The sequence below is a fragment of the Scyliorhinus torazame genome, chromosome 11, assembly GCF_047496885.1.
Source record: "Scyliorhinus torazame isolate Kashiwa2021f chromosome 11, sScyTor2.1, whole genome shotgun sequence".
NCBI classification, from domain to species: Eukaryota; Metazoa; Chordata; class Chondrichthyes; order Carcharhiniformes; family Scyliorhinidae; genus Scyliorhinus; species Scyliorhinus torazame.
The window spans coordinates 3,630,116-3,650,999 of record NC_092717.1 but is presented as its reverse complement, the minus strand read 5'-3'; the positions used below and the strand labels follow the sequence as shown (position 1 = coordinate 3,650,999).

Here is a 20,884-nt window from a genome sequence, read left to right as displayed (position 1 = left end):
AGATTTACACAATCACTATCTTATTGAAGTTAGATTTATACAGACAATCACTATCATGTTCCAGTCAGATTCACACAATCACTCTTATCTTATTGAAGTCAGATTTACACAATCTTTCTCATATTCCAGTCTGATTTGAACTGACAATTTCTATCATATTGAATACAGATTACACAAACAAATCTCTATCATATTGAAGACAGATTTACACAGATAATCCTTCTCATCTTCCAGTCAGATTTGCACAATCTCTATCTCTTTGAAGTCAGAATTGCACAATCCTTATCATATTCCATGTCAGATTAACGCAAACAATCTCTCTCATATTCCAGTCAGATTTATACAAACAACCTCGATCATATTGAAGTCAGATTTACGCAAACAATCTTTCTCATATTCCAGTCAGATTTACACAGACAATTTCTATCATATTTTTGTTTGATTTACACAGGCAATCTTTCTCATCTTCCTGTCAGATTTACATAGACAATCTCTATCATATTCCAGTCAGATTTACACAGTCAAACTCTATCATACTATAGTCTGATTTACACGGAAAGTCTCTGTCTTATTGTAGTCAGATTTACACAGACAATCTTTCTCAACTTCCAGTCAGATATACACAATCACTCTTATCTTATTGAAGTTAGGTTTACACAGACTATCTCTATCATATTCCAGTCAGATTTTCACAGACATTCTCTATGTTTTTGACATACAATTTACACAGACAATCTCTATCATATTTTAGTTTGATTTACACAGACAATCTTTCTCATCTTCCAGTCAGATTTACACCGACAAACTCTATCATATATTAGTCTGATTTACGTGGAAAATCTCTGTCTTAGTGAAGTCAGATTTACACAGCCAATCTCTATCATATTGAAGTCAAATATACATAGACAACCTTTCTCATATTTTCGTCAGATTTACACAATCTTTCTGATATTCCAGTGAGATTCACGCAGGCACCCTTTCTCGTCTTCAAATCAGATTTACACAAACAATCTTTCTCATCTTCCAGTGAGATTTACACAGACAAACTTTATCATATTGAAGTCAAATATACACAGAAAATCTTTCTCAACTTCCAGTCAGATTCACAAAATCACTCTTATCTTATTGAAGTCAGATTTAGACAGACAATCTCTATCACATTCCAGTCAGATTTAGACAGACAATCTCTATCACATTCCAGTCAGGTTTACACAAACAATCTATTTAATCTTGCAGTCAGATTTACACACAATCTCTATCAAATTGAAGTCAAATATACATAGACAATCTTTCTCATCTTCCAGTCAGATTTACACAGACTATCTCTATCATACTATAGTTTGATTTACACGGAAAATCTGTCTCATTGTAGCCAGATTTACACAGACAATCTTTCATATTCCAGTCAGATTTACACAGGCAATCTTTCATATTCCAGTCAGATTTACACAGACAATCTCTATCATAGTGAAGTCAAATAAACACAGACAATTTTTCTCATCTTCCAGTCAGATTTACACCAACAATCTTTATTATATTGAAGTCAAATACACATGGAAAATCTTTCTCAACGTCCAGTCAGATTTACACAATCACTCTTATCCTATTGAAGTCAGACTTACACAGACAATCTCTATCATATTGAAGTCAAATATACATAGACAATCTTTCTCATATTTTCGTCAGATTTACACAATCTTTCTGATATTCCAGTGAGATTTTTGCAGACACCCTTTCTCGTCTTCAAGTGTGATTTACACGAACAATCTTTCTCATCTTCCAGTGTGATTTACACAGACAAACTCTATCATATTCCAGTCAGATTTACACAGTCAAACTCTATCATACTATAGTCTGATTTACACGGAAAGTCTCTGTCTTATTGTAGTCAGATTTACACAGACAATCTTTCTCAACTTCCAGTCAGATATACACAATCACTCTTATCTTATTGAAGTTAGGTTTACACAGACAATCTCTAACATATTCCAGTCAGATTTTCACAGACATTCTCTATGTTTTTGACATACAATTTACACAGACAATCTCTATCATAGTTTAGTTTGATTTACACAGACAATCTCTATCATAGTTTAGTTTGATTTACACAGACAATCTTTCTCATCTTCCAGTCAGATTTACACCAACAAACTCTATCATATTTTAGTCTGATTTACATGGAAAATCTCTGTCTTAGTGAAGTCAGATTTACACAGACAATCTCTATCATGTTCCTGTCAGATTTACACAGACAATCTCTATCATATTTTAGTTTGATTTACACAGGCAAACTTTCTCATCTTCCAGTCAGATTTACACCAACAAATTCTATGATATTCCAGTCTGATTTACAGAATCACTATCTTATTGAAGTCAGATTTACACAGGCAATCTTTCTCATCTTCCAGTCAGATTTACACAGACAAACTCTATCATGTTCCAGTCAGATTTACACAATCTCTATCATATTGAAGTCAAATTTACACAGGCAACCTATCTCATTTTGCAGCCAGATTTACACAGATACTCTATTATATACCAGTCAAATATACAGAGACAATCTTTCTCATCTTCCAGTCAGATTTATACAAACAATCTTTCACATATTTCAGTCAGATTTACACAGACAATCACTTTCATATTCCAGTATGATTTACACAGCCTCCCCGAACAGGTGTCGGAATGTGGCGACTAGGGGCTTTTCACAGTAACTTCATTTGAAGCCTACTTGTGACAATAAGCGATTTTCATTTCATTTCATTCATTTCATTTCATTTCATAGACAAACTCTATTATATTGAAGTCAGATTTACACAGGCAATCTTTCTCATCTTCCAGTCAGATTTACATAATCACTATCTTATTGAAGTCAGATTTACACAGACAATCTCTATCATATTGAAGTCAAATGTACATAGACAATCTTTCTCATCCTCCAGTCGAATTTACACAAACAACCTTTCTCATTTTGAGTCAGATTTACACAGACATTCTCTATCATATTCCAGTCACATTTACACAGACAATCTTTCTCATATTCCAGTCAGATTTACACTGACCATCTCTATCATATTGAAGTCAAATATACATCGAAAATCTTTCTCATATTTTCGTCATATTTACATAAGCTCTCTCACCTTCAGGCAGATTTACTCTGACAATCTTTCTCATATTCCAGTCAGATGTGCACAGGCAATCTCTATCATATTGAAGTCAAATAAACACAGACAATCTTTCTCATCTTCCAGTCAGATTTACACGAACAATCTTTCTAATCTTGCAGTCAGATTTACACAGACAATATCTGCTTTATTGAAGTCAAATATACAGAGACAATCTATCTCATCTTCCAATCAGATTTACACAAACAATCTCTGTCATATTCCAGTCAGATTTACACAGACAATCTCTCTCATATTCCAGTCAGACTTACACAGACAATCGCTATCATATTCCAGTCAGATTTACACAGACAATCTCTCTCATATTCCAGTCAGACTTACACAGACAATCTCTATCATATTCCAGTCAGATTTACACAGACAATCTCTCTCATATTCCAGTCAGATTTACACAATCTCTCATATTCCAGTCAGATTTACACAGACAATCTCTGTCATATTCCAGTCAGATTTACACAATCTATCACATATTCCAGTCAGATTTACACAGACAAACTCTATCATACTATAGTCTGATTTACACGGAAAATCTCTGTCTTATTGTAGTCAGATTTACACAGACAATCTTTCATATTCCAGTCAGATTTACACAGACAATCTTTCACATATTCCAGTCAGATTTACACAGACAAACTCTATCATAATTCCAGTCAGATTTACACAGACAATCTTTCATATTCCAGTCAGATTTACACAGACAATCTTTCACATATTCCAGTCAGATTTACACAGACAATTTCTATCATATTTTTGTTTGATTTACACAGGCAATCTTTCTCATCTTCCAGTCAGATATACACAGAATATCTCTATCATATTCCAGACAGATTTGCACAGACATACACTTTTTTATTGAAGTCAGGTTTACACAGTCAATCGCTATCATATTGAAGTCAGATTAACATAGACAATCTCTATCATATTGAAGTCAGATTAACATAGACAATCGCTATCATACTGAAGTCAGATTAACATAGACAATCTCTATCATATTTTAGTTTGATTTACACAGACAACTTTTCTCATCTTCCAGTCAGATTTACACAAACAATCTCTCTCATATTCCAGTCAGATTTATACAAACAATTTCTATCATATTTCATTCTGATTTACACAGACAATCTCTATCATATTTTAGTTTGATTTCCACAATCTTTCTCATCTTCCAGTCAAATTTACACCGACAAACTCTATAACATTTTAGTCTGATTTACACAGAAAATCACTGTCTTATTGAAGTCAAATTTACACAGACAATCTCTATCATATTGAAGTCAGATTAACATAGACAATCGCTATCCTATCGAAGTCAGATTTACACAGACAATCTCTATCATATTGAAGTCAGATTTACACAGACAACTTTTCTCATCTTCCAGTCAGATTTACACAGACAACGTTTCTCAACTTCCAGTCAGATTTACACAGACAATTTCTATTATATTGAAGTCAGATTTACACAGACAATCTCCATCATATTGAAGTCAGATTTACACAGACAATCTCCATCATATTGACGTACAATTTACAAAGACAATCTCTATCATATTGAAGTCAGATTTACACAGACAATCTCCATCATATTGAAGTACAATTTACACAGACAATCTCTATCATATTGAAGTCAGATTAACATAGACAATCTCTATCATATTGAAGTCAGATTAACATAGACAATCTCTATCATATTGAAGTCAGATTAACATAGACAATCTCTATCATACTGAAGTCAGATTTACACAGACAATCTCTATCATATTGAAGTCAGATTTACACAGACAATCTCTATCATATTGAAGTCAGATTAACATAGACAATCTCTATCATATTGAAGTCAGATTAACATAGACAATCGCTATCATACTGAAGTCAGATTAACATAGACAATCTCTATCATACTGAAGTCAGATTTACACAGACAATCTTTCTCATCTTCCGGTCAGATTTACACAGACAACTTTTCACATCTTCCAGTCAGATTTACACAAACAATTTCTATCATATTTCATTCTGATTTACACATACAATCTCTATCATATTTTAGTTTGATTTCCACAATCTTTCTCATCTTCCAGTCAAATTTACACCGGCAAACTCTATAACATTTTAGTCTGATTTACACAGAAAATCACTGTCTTATTGAAGTCAAATTTACACAGACAATCTCTATCATATTGAAGTCAGATTTACACAGACAATCTCTATCATATTGAAATCAGATTTACACAGAAAATCTTTCTCATCTTCCAGTCAGATTTACACAGACAATCGCTATCCTATTGAAGTCAAATGTACATAGACAATCTTTCTCATCTTCCAGTCAGATTTACACAGACAATTTCTATCATATTGAAGTCAGATTTACACAGACAATTTCCATCATATTGACGTACAATTTACACAGACAATTTCTATTATATTGAAGTCAGATTTACACAGACAATCTCCATCATATTGAAGTCAGATTAACATAGACAATCTCTATCATATTGAAATCAGATTTACATAGACAATCGCTATCCTACTGAAGTCAGATTTACACAGAAAATCTCCATCATATTGAAGTACAATTTACACAGACAATCTCTATCATATTGAAGTCAGATTTTCACAGACAGTTTCCATCATATAGAAGTACAATTTACACAGACAATCTCTATCATATTGAAATCAGATTTACACAGACTATCTCTATCATATTTTAGTTTGATTTACACAGACAATCTTTCTCATCTTCCAGTCAGATTTACACCGACAAACTCTATCATATTGAAGTCAAATATACAAGGACAATCTTTCTCAACTTCCAGTCAGATTTTATCTTCATGAAGTCAGATTTACACAGACAATCTCTATCATTTTGAAGTCAGATTTACACAGACAATCTCTATCATATTGAAGTCAAATATTTCGTCATATTTACACATTCTCTCGCATCTTCCAGTCATATTTACACGGACAATCTTTCTCTTATTCAAGTCAGATTTACACAATCTTTCTCATCTTCCAGTGAGATTTACACAGAAAATCTCAATCTCATTGAAGTCATATTTACACAGACAATCTCGAACTAATGAAGTCAGATTTACACAATCTTTCTCATCTTCCAGTCAGATTTACACTGACCATCTCTATCATATTGAAGTCAAATATACATCGAAAATCTTTCTCATATTTTAGTCATATTTACATAATCTCTCTCATCTTCCACGCAGATTTACACTGACAATCTTTCTCATATTCCAGTCAGATTTGCACAGACAATCTCTATTATATTGATATCAAATATACATAGACAATCTCTATCATATTCCAGTCAGATTTACACAGACAATTTCTATCATATTTTTGTTTGATTTACACAGGCAATCTTTCTCATCTTCCTGTCAGATTTACACAGACAATCTTTCTCAACTTCCAGTCAGATTTACACAATCACTCTTATCTTATTGAAGTTAGGTTTACACAGACAATCTCTAACATATTCCAGTCAGATTTTCACAGACATTCTCTATGTTTTTGACATACAATTTACACAGACAATCTCTATCATATTTTAGTTTGATTTACACAGACAATCTTTCTCATCTTCCAGTCAGATTTACACCGACAAACTCTGTCATATTTTAGTCTGATTTCAATGGAAAATCTCTGTTTTATTGAAGTCAGATTTACACAGCCAATCTCTATCATATTGAAGTCAAATATACATAGACAATCTTTCTCATATTTTCGTCATATTTACACAATCTCGCTCATCTTCCAGGCAGATTTAAACTGACATTCTTTCTCATATCCAAGTCTGATTTACACAATCATTCTCATCTTCCAGTGAGATTTACACAGAGAATGTCTATCTCATTGAAGTCATATTTACACAGAGAATCTCTATCTAATGAAATCAGATTTACACAGACAATCTTTCTCATCTTCCAGTCAGATATACACAGAATATCTCTATCATATTCCAGACAGATTTGCACAGACATACACTTTTTTATTGAAGTCAGGTTTACACAGTCAATCGCTATCATATTGAAGTCAGATTAACGTAGACAATCTCTATCATATTGAAGTCAGATTAACATAGACAATCGCTATCATACTGAAGTCAGATTAACATAGACAATCTCTATCATATTTTAGTTTGATTTACACAGACAACTTTTCTCATCTTCCAGTCAGATTTATACAAACAATCTCTCTCATATTCCAGTCAGATTTATACAAACAATTTCTATCATATTTCATTCTGATTTACACAGACAATCTCTATCATATTTTAGTTTGATTTCCACAATCTTTCTCATCTTCCAGTCAAATTTACACCGACAAACTCTATAACATTTTAGTCTGATTTACACAGAAAATCACTGTCTTATTGAAGTCAAATTTACACAGACAATCTCTATCATATTGAAGTCAGATTTACATAGACAATCGCTATCCTATTGAAGTCAGATTTACACAGAAAATCTTTCTCATCTTCCAGTCAGATTTACACAGACAATCGCTATCCTATCGAAGTCAGATTTACACAGACAATCTCTATCATATTGAAGTCAGATTTACACAGACAACTTTTCTCATCTTCCAGTCAGATTTACACAGACAACGTTTCTCAACTTCCAGTCAGATTTACACAGACAATTTCTATTATATTGAAGTCAGATTTACACAGACAATCTCCATCATATTGACGTACAATTTACAAAGACAATCTCTATCATATTGAAGTCAGATTTACACAGACAATCTCCATCATATTGAAGTACAATTTACACAGACAATCTCTATCATATTGAAGTCAGATTAACATAGACAATCGCTATCATACTGAAGTCAGATTAACATAGACAATCGCTATCATACTGAAGTCAGATTTACACAGACAATCTTTCTCATCTTCCGGTCAGATTTACACAGACAACTTTTCTCATCTTCCAGTCAGATTTACACAAACAATTTCTATCATATATTAGTTTGATTTCCACAATCTTTCTCATCTTCCAGTCAAATTTACACCGACAAACTCTATAACATTTTAGTCTGATTTACACAGAAAATCACTGTCTTATTGAAGTCAAATTTACACAGACAATCTCTATCATATTGAAGTCAAATATACATAGACAATCTTTCTCATCTTCCAGTCAGATTTACACAGACAATCTCTATCATATTTTTGTTTGATTTACACAGGCAATCTTTCTCATCTTCCTGTCAGATTTACATAGACAAACTCTATCATACTATAGTCTGATTTACACGGAAAGTCTCTGTCTTATTGTAGTCAGATTTACACAGACAATCTTTCTCAACTTCCAGTCAGATATACACAATCACTCTTATCTTATTGAAGTTAGGTTTACACAGACAATCTCTAACATATTCCAGTCAGATTTTCACAGACATTCTCTATGTTTTTGACATACAATTTACACAGACAATCTCTATCATATTTTAGTTTGATTTACACAGACAATCTTTCTCATCTTCCAGTCAGATTTACACCAACAAACTCTATCATATTTTAGTCTGATTTCAATGGAAAATCTCTGTTTTATTGAAGTCAGATTTACACAGCCAATCTCTATCATATTGAAGTCAAATATACATAGACAATCTTTCTCATATTTTCGTCATATTTACACAATCTCGCTCATCTTCCAGTCAGATTTAAACTGACAATCTTTCTCATATCCAAGTCTGATTTACACAATCATTCTCATCTTCCAGTGAGATTTACACAGAGAATGTCTATCTCATTGAAGTCATATTTACACAGAGAATCTCTATCTAATGAAATCAGATTTACACAGACAATCTTTCTCATCTTCCAGTCAGATATACACAGAATATCTCTATCATATTCCAGACAGATTTGCACAGACATACACTTTTTTATTGAAGTCCGATTTACACAGACAATCTCTATCATATTGAAGTCAGAATTACACAGTCAATCGCTATCATATTGAAGTCAGATTAACGTAGACAATCTCTATCATATTGAAGTCAGATTAACACAGACAATCTCTATCATATTGAAGTCAGATTAACGTAGACAATCTTTCTCATCATCCTGTCAGATTTACACAGACAACTTTTCTCATCTTCCAGTCAGATTTACACAAACAATCTCTCTCATATTCCAGTCAGATTTACACAAACAATTTCTATCATATTTCATTCTGATTTACACAGACAATCTCTATCATATTTTAGTTTGATTTCCACAATCTTTCTCATCTTCCAGTCAAATTTACACCGACAAACTCTATAACATTTTAGTCTGATTTACACAGAAAATCACTGTCTTATTGAAGTCAAATTTACACAGACAATCTCTATCATATTGAAATCAGATTTACACAGACAATCTCTATCATATTGAAATCAGATTTACATAGACAATCGCTATCCTATTGAAGTCAGATTTACACAGAAAATCTTTCTCATCTTCCAGTCAGATTTACACAGACAATCGCTATCCTATTGAAGTCAGATTTACACAGAAAATCTTTCTCATCTTCCAGCCAGATTTACACAGACAATCTCTCTCATCTTCCAGCCAGATTTACACAGACAATCTTTCTCATCTTCCAGTCAGATTTACACAGACAATTTCTATTATATTGAAGTCAGATTTACACAGACAATCTCCATCATATTGAAGTACAATTTACACAGACAATCTCTATCATATTGAAGTCAGATTTACACAGAAAATCTCCATCATATTGAAGTCAGATTTACACAGAAAATCTCCATCATATTGAAGTCAGATTTACACAGACAATCTCCATCATATTGAAGTACAATTTACACAGACAATCTCTATCATATTGAAGTCAGATTAACATAGACAATCTCTATCATATTGAAATCAGATTTACACAGACAATCGCTATCCTATTGAAGTCAGATTTACACAGACAATCTTTCTCATCTTCCAGTCAGATTTACGCCGACAATTTCTATTATATTGAAGTCAGATTTACACAGACAACTTTTCTCATCTTCCAGTCAGATTTACACAGACAATTTCTATTATATTGAAGTCAGATTTACACAGACAATCTCCATCATATTGAAGTACAATTTACACAGACAATCTCCATCATATTGAAGTACAATTTACACAGACAATCTCCATCATATTGACGTACAATTTACACAGACAATCTCTATCATATTGAAGTCAGATTTACACAGACAATCTCTATCATATTGAAATCAGATTTACATAGACAATCGCTATCCTATTGAAGTCAGATTTACACAGAAAATCTTTCTCATCTTCCAGTGAGATTTACACAGAAAATCTCAATCTCATTGAAGTCATATTTACACAGACAATCTCGAACTAATGAAGTCAGATTTACACAGACTATCTTTCTCATCTTCCAGTCAGATATACACAGAATATCTCTATCATATTCCAGACAGATTTGCACAGACATACACTTTTTTATTGAAGTCAGGTTTACACAGACAATCTCTATCATATTGAAGTCAGAATTACACAGTCAATCGCTATCATATTGAAGTCAAATTTACACAGACAATCGCTATCATATTGAAGTACAATTTACACAGACAATCTCTATCGTATTGAAGTCAGATTAACACAGACAATCTCTCTCATATTCCAGTCAGATTTATACAATCTCTATCATATTGAAGTCAGATTCACACAGACAATCTCTCTCATATTCCAGTCAGATTTATACAGACAATGTTTCTCAACTTCCAGTCAGATTTACACAATCTCTATCATATTGAAGTCAGATTTACACAGACAATCTCCATCATATTGAAGTACAATTTACACAGACAATCTCCATCATATTGAAGTACAATTTACACAGACAATCTCTATCACATTGAAATCAGATTTACACAGACTATCTCTATCATATTTTAGTTTGATTTACACAGACAATCTTTCTCATCTTCCAGTCAGATTTACACCGACAAACTCTATCATATTTTAGTCTGATTTACATGGAAAATCTCTGTCTTATTGAAGTCAGATTTATACAATCTCTATCATGTTCCTGTCAGATTTACACAGACAATCACTATCTTATTGAAGTACAATTCACACAGACAATCTCTATCATATTAAAGTCAAATACAAAGGACAGTCTTTCTCAACTTCCAGTCAGATTTACACAATCGCTCTTATCTTATGAAAGTCAGGTTTACACAGAAAATCTATTCCAGTCAGATTTACACAGACAATCTCTATCTTATTGAAGTCAAATATACATAGACAATTTTTCTCATATTTTCGTCATATTTACACAATCTCTCTCACTTTCCAGTCATATTTACACTGACAATCTTTCTCTTATTCAAGTCAGATTTACGCAATCTTTCTCATCTTCCAGTGAGATTTACACAGACAATGTCTATTATATTGAAGTCAGCTTTAGAGAATCTCTATTTCATTGCAGTCAGATTTACACAGACAATCTCTATCATATTGAAGTACAATTTAAGCAGTTTACTCATCCTCCAGTCAGATTTAAACAGGCAAGTTCTAACTTATTGAAGTAAGATTTTCATAGACAATCTTTCTCATCATCCAGTCAGATATACACAGACAATCTCTTGCATATTGAAGTCAGATTTACACAGACAATCTCCATCATATTGAAGTCAGATTTACACAGACAATCTCCATCATATTGAAGTCAGATTTACACAGACAATCTCCATCATATTGAAGTCAGATTTACACAGACAATCTCCATCATATTGAAGTCAGATTTACACAGACAATCATTCTCATCTTCTTGTCGGATTTACACAATCTCTCTCATATTCCAGTCTGATTTACACAGATAATCTCTAATCATATTGAGCTCATGGGCGGAATTCTGCGGTATCGGCGCGATGTCCGCCGACCGGCACCAAAAACGGCGCAAATCAGTCGGACATCGCGCCGCCCCAAAGGTGCAGAATCCTCCACATCTTGGGGGGCCCAGCCCTAACCTTGAGGGGCTAGGCCCGCACCGGACTGATTTCCGCCCCGCCAGCTGGCGGGAAAGGCCTTTGGTGCCCCGCCAGCTGGCGCGGAAATGACAATGCCGGGCGGCGCATGCGTGGGAGCGTCAGCGGCCGCTCACGGCATCCCCGCGCATGCGCAGTGGAGGGAGTCTCTTGCGCCTCCGTCATGGTGGAGACCGTGGCGAAGGCGGAAGGAAAAGTGTGCCCCCACGGCACAGACCCGCCCGCAGATCGGTGGGCCCCGATCACGGGCCAGGCCACCGTGGTGGCACCCCCCGGGGCCAGATCACCCCGCGCCCCCCCAGGACCCCAGAGCCCGCCCGCACCGCCTTGTCCCGCCGGTAAGAGAGGTGGTTTAATCCACGCCGGCAGGACAGGCATCCTAGCAGCGGGACTTCGGCCCATCCGGGCCGGAGAATCGCGGGGGGGGGGGGGGGGGGGGGCCGCCAACAGGCGCGGCGCGATTCCCGCCCCCTCCGAATCTCCGGTGCCAGAGAATTCGGCAACCGGCGGGGACAGGATTCACGCCAGCCCCCGGCGATTCTCCGAACCCGGCGGGGGGTTGGAGAATCTCGCCCCAGATTTGCACAATCTCTATTAAATTGAAGTCAGATTTACACAGACAACCTTTCTCATCTTCCAGTCAGATTTACAGACAACCTTTCTCATCTTCCAGGCAGGTTTACACAGGCTAGGGCAGCACGGTGGTGCAGTGGTTAGTGCAGCTGCCTCACCGCGCCGAGGTCCCAGGTTCGATCCCGGCCCTGGGTCACTGTCTGTGTGGAGTTTGCACATCCTCCCCATGTTAGCGTGGCTTTCGCCCCCACAACCCAAAAGATGTGCAGGATAGGTGGATTGGCCACGCTAAATTGCCCCTTAATTGGAAAAAATGAATTGGGTACTCAAAATTTAATTTAAAAATAAATAAAAGGTTTACACAGACAATCTCTATCATATTGAAGTCAAATAAACACAGACAATCTTTCTCATATTTCAGTCATATTTACACAATCTCTCTCATTTGCCAGTCAGATATACACAGACAATCTCTATCATATTGAAGTCACACTTACTCTGGCAATCGCTATCATATTCCAGTCAGATTTACAGAGACAATCTCTATCATATTGAAGTCAAAAATATATAGACAATCTTTCTCATATTTTAGTCATATTTACACAATCTCCATATTATTCCTGTCAGATGTATACAGATAATCGCTATCATATTCCAGTCAGATTTACACAGACAATCTTTCATCTTCCAGTCAGATTTACACAGACCATCGCTATCATATTGAAGTCAGATTTACACAGATAATATCTGGCATATTGAAGTCAGAGTCACACAGACAATCTTTCTCATATTCCAGTCAGATTCACACAGACAATCTCTATCATATTGAAGTCAGATTTTCACAGACAATCTCTGTCATTTTGAAGTCAGATTCACACAGACAATCTCTATCTTATTGACATCAGATTTACACAGACAATCTTTCCCATCTTCCAGCCAGATTTACATAGGCAATGTCTATCATATTGAAGTCAGATTTACACAATCTCTCTTATCTTGTTGAAGTCAGATTTACACAGACAATCTCTATCATATTGAAGTCAAATATACATAGACAATCTTTCTCATATTTTAGTCATATTTACACAGTCTCTCTCCCATTCCAGTCCGATTTACACTGGCAATCGTTCTCCTCGTCCAGTCAGATTTACACAGACAATCTCTATCTCATTGAAGTCAGATTTACACAGACAATCTTTCTCATATTTTAGTCATATTTATACAATCTCCATATTATACTAGTCAGCTGTACTCTGACAATCTCTATCATCTTCCTGTCAGTTTTACACAGATAATATCTATCATATTGATATCAGATTTACACAGACAATCTCTTTCACATTCCTCAGATTTACACAATCTCTCTCATATTCAAGTCATATTTACACACACATTCTCTGTCATATTGAAGTCAGATTCACACAGACAATCTGTATCTTATTGAAGTCAGATTTACACATTTTTTCTCATATTACACTCTTATTTACACAATCTGTCTCCTCTTCCAGCCAGATTTACATAGACAATCTCTCTCTGTCATATTGATGTCAGATTTACGCAGACAATCACAATTGTCTTCCAATCAGCTTTACACAATCTCTATCTTATTGAAGTCGGATTTACACAGACAATCTCTCTCATATTGAAGCCAGATTTGCACCGACAATATCTATCATATTGAAGTACAATTGACACAGACAATCTTTGTCATATCCCAGTCAGATTTACCCCGGCAATCACTCGCTTATTGAAGTCAGACTTACACAGACAATCTTTCTCATCTTCCAGTCCGATTTACACGGATAATCTCTATCATATTGAAGTCGGATTTACACTGACAATCTTTATCATTTTCCTGTCAGATTCACACTGTTCATTAGCAGAATTTGTTTGAAAGTGGTATCTTTTAAAATGTTGTGATTTGAACTCTTTGGGCCCAGATACGGCATAAAAGTCAGTTGCAGACTCACATGGCCGTGTTGATCCAGCTCATTGTTGGTGAGTTTGACTTTTTCAAAGGAAACCATTTGTTTGAGCAGTTGTTCCCCTGTGAATGGACAATCGGGGTGGACGTACAGTCTGTAAAGAGAAAAGTGCAGAGTTACACAAACTGGGCTTGGATCGGGAAGACTAAAGGGGAGATTTGATTGAAGTTTTTCCAGAAATGGAGATACATATAAATACAACCTCTTTAACCCTTCCACTGCTTGAGGAGTCTGGGACCAAAATGATAGAAAGATTTAATCTGAAGAGAAATTCGGAAACATGTCGACACACATAGTGTGATAGGAGTTTGGAACACTCTTCCACAAAGGACAATTGATGCTAAGTCAATTTAAATCAGTGATTGGTGGATTGTTCTCTGTGAAAAGATATAGGTAAAAGCTGGTAAATTCAGTTTGGTCATAAATCAGCCACGAGCCCATTGAAAGATGGAACAGGCTTGGGCAGCTGAATGTTCTCCTGTTATTATGAGTGAGATATGGGCTGAACATTTGAACCCAGTTTGAACTGTTCTCAGTATAAATCCACTTTTCAGCTATGATTTAAAAACTCAACAGTTGTGATTTAAGGAGCACTGAACAGCCATTAATCATGTGATGTGGAACTTTACATGGAACCTTTATCCCCTAGGGGCCAGTTGGTAAATTGCAGAACCTGTGAGTGTGTTTGATCTTTGCAAGTGAGTGCACAGTGCGGATGATGGTACAGCACATTTACCCGGTGCAGTACATTTACCCGGTGCAGTACATTTACCTGGTGCAGCACATTTACCCGGTGCAGTACATTTACCAGGTGCAGTACATTTACCCGGTGCAGTACATTTACCCGGTGCAGTACATTTACCCGGTGCAGTACATTTACCCGGTGCAGTACATTTACCTGGTGCAGTACATTTACCCGGTGCAGTACATTTACCTGCTGCAGTACATTTACCTGGTGCAGCACATTTACCCGGTGCAGCACATTTACCCGGAGCAGCACATTTACCCGGTGCAGTACATTTACCTGCTGCAGTACATTTACCCGGTGCAGTACATTTACCCGGTACAGCACATTTACCCGGTGCAGTACATTTACCCGGTGCAGTACATTTACCCGGTGCAGTACATTTACACGGTGCAGTACATTTACCCGGTGCAGTACATTTACCCGGTGCAGTACATTTACCTGGTGCAGCACATTTACCCGGTGCAGCACATTTACCCGGTGCAGCACATTTACCCGGTGCAGTACATTTTCCCAGTGCAGCACATTTACCCGGAGCAGCACATTTACCCGGTGCAGTACATTTACCCGGTGCAGTACATTTACCCGGTGCAGCACATTTACCTGGTGCAGTACATTTACCCGGTACAGCACATTTACCCGGTACAGCACATTTACCCGGTGCAGTACATTTACCCGGTGCAGTACATTTACCCGGTGCAGTACATTTACCTGCTGCAGTACATTTACCTGGTGCAGTACATTTGCCCGGTGCAGTACATTTGCCCGGTGCAGTACATTTACCTGGTGCAGCACATTGACCCAGTGCAGTACATTTACCTGGTGCAGTACATTTACCCGGTGCAGTACATTTACCTGGTGCAGTACATTTACCCGGTGCAGTACATTTACCCGGTGCAGTACATTTACCCGGTACAGTACATTTACCTGGTGCAGCACATTTACCCGGTGCAGTACATTTACCCGGTGCAGCACATTTACCCGGTGCAGTACATTTACCCAGTGCAGTACATTTACCCGGTGCAGTACATTTACCCGGTACAGTACATTTACCTGGTGCAGCACATTAACCCGGTGCAGTACATTTACCCGGTGCAGTACATTTACCCGGTGCAGTACATTTACCTGGTGCAGTACATTTATCTGGTGCAGTACATTTACCCGGTGCAGTACATTTACCCGGTGCAGCACATTTACCCGGTGCAGTACAATTACCCGGTGCAGTACATTTACCTGGTGCAGCACATTTACCCGGTGCAGCACATTTACCCGGTTCAGTACATTTACCCGGTGCAGTACATTTACCCGGTGCAGTACATTTACCCAGTGCAGTACATTTACCTGCTGCAGTACATTTACCCGGTGCAGTACATTTACCCGGTGCAGTACATTTACCTGGTGCAGTACATTTACCCGGTGCAGCACATTTACCTGGTGCAGTACATTTACCCAGTACAGCACATTTACCCGGTGCAGCACATTTAACTGGTGCAGTACATTTACCCGGTGCAGTACATTTACCCGGTGCAGTACATTTACCTGTGCAGTACATTTACCCGGTGCAGTACATTTACCCGGTGCAGTACATTTACCCGGTGCAGTACATTTACCCGGTGCAGTACATTTACCCGGTGCAGTACATTTACCCGGTGCAGTACATTTACCTGCTGCAGTACATTTACCCGGTGCAGTACATTTACCCGGTGCAGTACATTTACCCGGTGCAGCACATTTACCTGGTGCAGTACATTTACCCGGTACAGCACATTTACCCGGTGCAATACATTTACCCGGTGCAGTACATTTACCTGGTGCAGTACATTTACCCGGTGCAGTACATTTACCCGGTGCAGCACATTTACCTGCTGCAGTACATTTACCCGGTGCAGTACATTTACCTGGTGCAGTACATTTACCCGGTGCAGTACATTTACCTGCTGCAGTACATTTACCCGGTGCAGTACATTTACTCGGTGCAGTACATTTACCCGGTGCAGTACATTTACCTGGTGCACTACATTTACCCGGTGCAGTACATTTACCTGGTGCAGTACATTTACCCGGTTCAGTACATTTACCCGGTGCAGTACATTTACCCGGTTCAGTACATTTACCCGGTGCAGTACATTTACCCGGTGCAGTACATTTACCTGCTGCAGTACATTTACCAGGTGCAGTACATTTACCCGGTGCAGTACATTTACCTGGTGCAGTACATTTACCTGGTGCAGTACATTTACCCGGTGCAGCACATTTACCCGGTGCAGTACATTTACCCGGTGCAGTACATTTACCCGGTGCAGTACATTTACCCGGTGCAGTACATTTACCTGGTGCAGTACATTTACCCGGTGCAGTACATTTACCTGGTGCAGCACATTTACCTGGTGCAGTACATTTACCCGGTGCAGTACATTTACCTGCTGCAGTACATTTACCCGGTGCAGTACATTTACCTGCTGCAGTACATTTACCCGGTGCAGTACATTTACCCGGTGCAGTACATTTACCCGGTGCAGTACATTTACCTACTGCAGTACATTTACCCGGTGCAGCACATTTACCCGGTGCAGCACATTTACCTGGTGCGGTACATTTACCCGGTGCAGTACATTTACCCGGTGCAGCACATTTACCTGCTGCAGTACATTTACCCGGTGCAGTACATTTACCCGGTGCAGTACACTTACCTGGTGCAGTACATTTACCCGGTGCAGTACATTTACCCGGTGCAGCACATTTACCCGGTGCAGTACATTTACCCGGTGCAGTACATTTACCCGGTGCAGTACATTTACCCAGTGCAGTACATTTACCTGGTGCAGTACATTTACCCGGTGCAGCACATTTACCGGGTGCAGTACATTTACCCGGTGCAGTACATTTACCCGGTGCAGCACATTTACCCGGTGCAGTACATTTACCCGGTGCAGCACATTTACCCGGTGCAGTACATTTACTCGGTGCAGTACATTTACCCGGTGCAGTACATTTACCTGGTGCAGTACATTTACCCGGTGCAGTACATTTACCCGGTGCAGCACATTTACCTGGTGCAGTACATTTACCCGGTGCAGTACATTTACCCGGTGCAGCACATTTACCTGGTGCAGTACATTTACCAGGTGCAGTACATTTACCTGGTATAGTATATTTACCCGGTGCAGTACATTTACCTGGTATAGTATATTTACCCGGTACAGTGCATTTACCTGGTATAGTATATTTACCCGGAGCAGTACATTTACCTGGTATAGTATATTTACCCGGTACAGCGCATTTACCTGGTATAGTATATTTACCCGGTGCAGTACATTTACCTGGTATAGTATATTTACCCGGTACAGCGCATTTACCTGGTATAGTATATTTTCCTGGTGCAGTACATTTACCTGGTATAGTATATTTACCCGGTACAGTGCATTTACCTCGTATAGTATATTTACCCGGTGCAGTACATTTACCTGGTATAGTATATTTACCTGGTGCAGTACATTTACCTGGTATAGTATATTTACCTGGTGCAGTACATTTCCCTGGTATAATATATTTACCCGGGACAGAGCATTTACCTGGTATAGTATATTTACCCGGTGCAGTACATTTACCTGGCGCATTATATTTACCTGATAGTGTACATTTAACCGGTACAGTCCATTTACCTGGTGCTGTATATTTACCTATTACAGTACATTTAGCTGGTATAATATATTTACGTGCTGTCATATATTTACCCAGGAGAGTACATTTACCTGGTACAGTATATTTACCCGGTGCAGTATATTTACTCGGTGCAGTACATTTACCCGGTACAGTACATTTACCAGGTACAGTATATTTACTGAGTGTAGTACATTTACCTGCTGCAGTATATTTACCTGGTGCAGTACATTTACCTGCTACAGTATATTTACCTGGAACAATAGATTTACCTGCTGCAGTACATTTACCCGGTGCAGTACATTTACCAGGTACAGTATATTTACCGAGTGTAGTACTTTTACCTGGTGCAGTATATTTACCCGGTACGATATATTTACCTGGAACAATAGATTTACCTGCTGCAGTACATTTACCTGGTGCAGTATATTTACCCGGTATGATATATTTACTTGGAACAATAGATTTACCTGCTGCAGTACATTTACCTGGTGCAGTACATTTATCTGTTGCAGTACATTTACCTGGTGCAGTATATTTACCCGGTACGATATATTTACCTGGAACAATAGATTTACCTGCTGCAGTACATTTACCTGGTGCAGTACATTTACCTGCAACAGTATATTTACCTGGAACAATAGATTTACCCGCTGCAGTACATTTACCTGCTACAGTACATTTACCTGCTGCAGTATATTTACCTGGTGCAGTATATTTACCCGGTACGATACATTTACCTGGAACAATAGATTTACCTGCTGCAGTACATTTATCTGGTGCAGTATATTTACCCGGTACGATACATTTACCTGGAACAAAAGATTTACATGCTGCAGTACATTTACCTGGTGCAGTATATTTACCTGCTGCAGTATAGTTACCCGGTACGATACATTTACCTGGAACAGAAGATTTACCTGCTGCAGTACATTTACCTGGTGCACTACATTTACCTGCTGCAGTACATTTACCTGCTGCAGTATATTTACCCAGTGCAGTATATTTACCTGCTGCAGTATATTCACCTGCTGCAGTATATTTACCCGGTGTAGCAGGGTAGCACAAGTGGATAGGACTGTGGCTTCACAGCGCCAGGGTCCAAGGTTCGATGCCACGGTCTGTGCGGAGTTTGCACGTTCTCCCCGTGTCTGCGTGGGTTTCCAATAGGTACTCCGGTTTCCTTCCACAGTCTCAAGATGTGCAGGTTAGCTTGATTGGCCATGATAAATTGCCCTTAGTGTCCCAAAAAAAAGGTCACGAGGGGTAATTGTGATACGGGGGTAGGGTGGAAGTGAGTGCTTATGTGGGTCGGTGCAGACTCGATGGGCCGAATGGCCTGCTTCTGCACTGTATGTTCTATGAGTACGTCTAGTACATTTACCTGGTAGAGTAGATTTACCTGCTGCAGTATATTTACCTGCTGCAATATATTTAACTGGTACAGTATATTTACCCGGTGCAGTACAGTTACCCGGTGCAGTACATTTACCCGGTGCAGTACATTTACCCGGTGCAGCACATTTACCCGGTGCAGTACATTTACCTGGTATAGTATATTTACCCGGTGCAGTACATTTACCTGGTATAGTATATTTACCCGGTACAGTGCATTTACCTGGTATAGTATATTTACCCGGTGCAGCACATTTACCTGGTATACTATATTTACCCGGTGCAGTACAGTTACCCGGTGCAGTACATTTACCCGGTGC

The 20,884-nt window shown here is 38.0% G+C and overlaps 1 protein-coding gene across 2 annotated transcripts in view; it reads right to left on the bottom strand.

Annotated features, from left to right (window-relative positions):
• Positions 1-20,884, bottom strand: part of tbx20 (T-box transcription factor 20) — an 87,156-nt gene that overhangs the window by 54,370 nt on the left and 11,902 nt on the right. For both annotated transcript variants that reach the window (XM_072466858.1, XM_072466859.1), the window contains exon 4: positions 14,750-14,858. In XM_072466858.1, coding sequence (XP_072322959.1) covers positions 14,750-14,858 — 109 coding nt within the window. The remainder of the gene's footprint in view (positions 1-14,749; positions 14,859-20,884) is intronic.